General features: G+C 39.4%; 1 protein-coding gene across 1 annotated transcript; it reads right to left on the reverse strand.

Annotated features, from left to right (window-relative positions):
* Window positions 1–221: 221 nt before the first annotated feature.
* On the reverse strand, window positions 222–1,016 carry LOC145673950 (E3 SUMO-protein ligase KIAA1586-like). Its single transcript, XM_081743767.1, has one exon. It carries the CDS (start codon window positions 1,014–1,016, stop codon window positions 222–224), a length of 795 nt encoding a protein of 264 aa, XP_081599893.1.
* Between the last annotated feature and the right edge of the window lie 898 nt (window positions 1,017–1,914).

Here is a 1,914-nt window from a genome sequence, read left to right on the forward strand (position 1 = left end):
ACCACTGAGATGCCCCTCTATCTCTGATACCATTTTCTGACTGGTTGACTGTCCATCAGTGTCCGACTCAAGCAAGAATAGCTTGGAAAAGTTTCCGACCGCTTCACTGCAAAATAAATCACTCGGACGAGTTTCTGTTTTCAAATTAGGGGGGAGGGTGTTTAAAGTAAAGTTTAATGGAACATAAGCACCTTCCAAAGGGAGAAACAACTTATTGTTCACTAAGTCGATGTTGCATATATATTTATATGTTCCAGAATATCGCACAAAATTGCAAAGTTACAAAGAAATTGTGGACTGCGCATGTAACTAGACAACAAATTCTGAGCCATTTCAGGCTCTCTTTTTCCTCTTGAAGTATTTACAGATACCTTCTGGCAATAATATCCTATTGCATCATACTCTTGCCATAATGCTTGTGCTATATTGAAGGTGCTGGTAACCCATCGAATATCCAACAAGGATCCAACAAATTTTAATGCATTACACACATTTGGAGCGCATTCTTCAAGTTCTTTAAACATTTTAGGAGAATCATTGTACATAGAGTGTAATGATTTAATGAAATGGAAACACTGCATGCCTTCAGTCATATTCTGTAAACATTCTCCAACAATCTGTTCTAAACGATGCGAAAGACAATACCATGCAATGAGGTTTGGAAATGTGTGGCACAGCAATTCCGCTATTCGAGAATCCCTACCAAATTTAGTATCGGCACCGTTAAAAGGAATACATATCCAATGCTGGTTTAAAAACTCCTTCTCCATACCATTTCTTTCCAGGCATTCCACTAAAGCACTAAAACCAGATACCGCTGTATGCTTCTCTGCTTCTATTAAATCCAGGAAGAATTGCTGAGGATCTTCACCTCTTATAGAAGCGCGGAGATGTACACACAAAACAACACGCGAAGACATTTCTTCAATCTTATCCAAAACAACAGCAAAATTAACCTTTTTCCTGATTAATTCTGAACATAACTTTTTCCTCATTTCCACTCCAATGTAGTTCATGATGGCTTTAGCTGAAAACGCAGAGTGAAGGGTAAGTCCCACCGAAACGCCATTGAGCTTCTGTAAACTAACAAGCGATTCATGCAAAGATAATGACTGACGTTGTTTGATAACACAATATACTGTTCTGAAGATATTTTCTGTTGTAACTGGTTCTGCATTTTCACTTTTTTACATGGTGCATATGGCATCTGTTTGCAGGTTCTTTAATGCAATGGCTTCAGCATTTTTGTGGGCTCTGGAATCTCGATGTTCATGGACCTCTTTACGTAAACGACCTAACTGCTTATTCCGACAGGAACCATAATGTGTAACAGAGCATGAAGACCATTCAGAGCTTAATCTCACTCCTTGCTCTTTCATTGGTATTCCCAACGACCGTACGGCTCTACCAACATAGCAACCTAATTTCCCTTCTTGTGCAATTAACCAATTGTTTTTCAGTTTAAATTGTTTCCACTGTTCCAATGACCATACAGAAGGCCACGGTGTTTTTCGTTTATTGGATGATTCTTATGCTGTTTCTGAAGTTGATTCTTTAAGCACTGCATGAACAAGAGATGACACATTTTCTGATATTGGTAAATTATCCTCTACGACACTACTTCCATTGGCTTCTGGTAGAACTGTTTTCTTTTCAGATCCTTCTTTTATCTTCAGTAGTACTCTTGCTGCTGCGTCTTCCGGCGGAGTCGCTTTACTCGACTGGGGTTGGGAGGAAGCTGGAAGTGACGATTCCTTGTCGAGTTCACTCTCACTAATCAGAGCTCCAAAATCAAGTGGGTCATCATCCACTTCTGACATAAAGCGATCAGTGTCCAGTTCTTCTTTCACATTAACAACTTCAGTGTTTTCTATCTGCAGTGACGATTCTTCTGTTTGATAGTCACTTGGAGTA

This window comes from Thermobia domestica, chromosome 17, assembly GCF_964235325.1.
Source record: "Thermobia domestica chromosome 17, izTheDome1.hap1.1, whole genome shotgun sequence".
Taxonomy (NCBI): Eukaryota; Metazoa; Arthropoda; class Insecta; order Zygentoma; family Lepismatidae; genus Thermobia; species Thermobia domestica.

Excerpts from the sequence above, each read along its gene's own strand:
- LOC145673950 (XM_081743767.1), bottom strand. The coding sequence starts at position 1,016 with ATGAACTACATTGGAGTGGAAATGAGGAAAAAGTTATGTTCAGAATTA.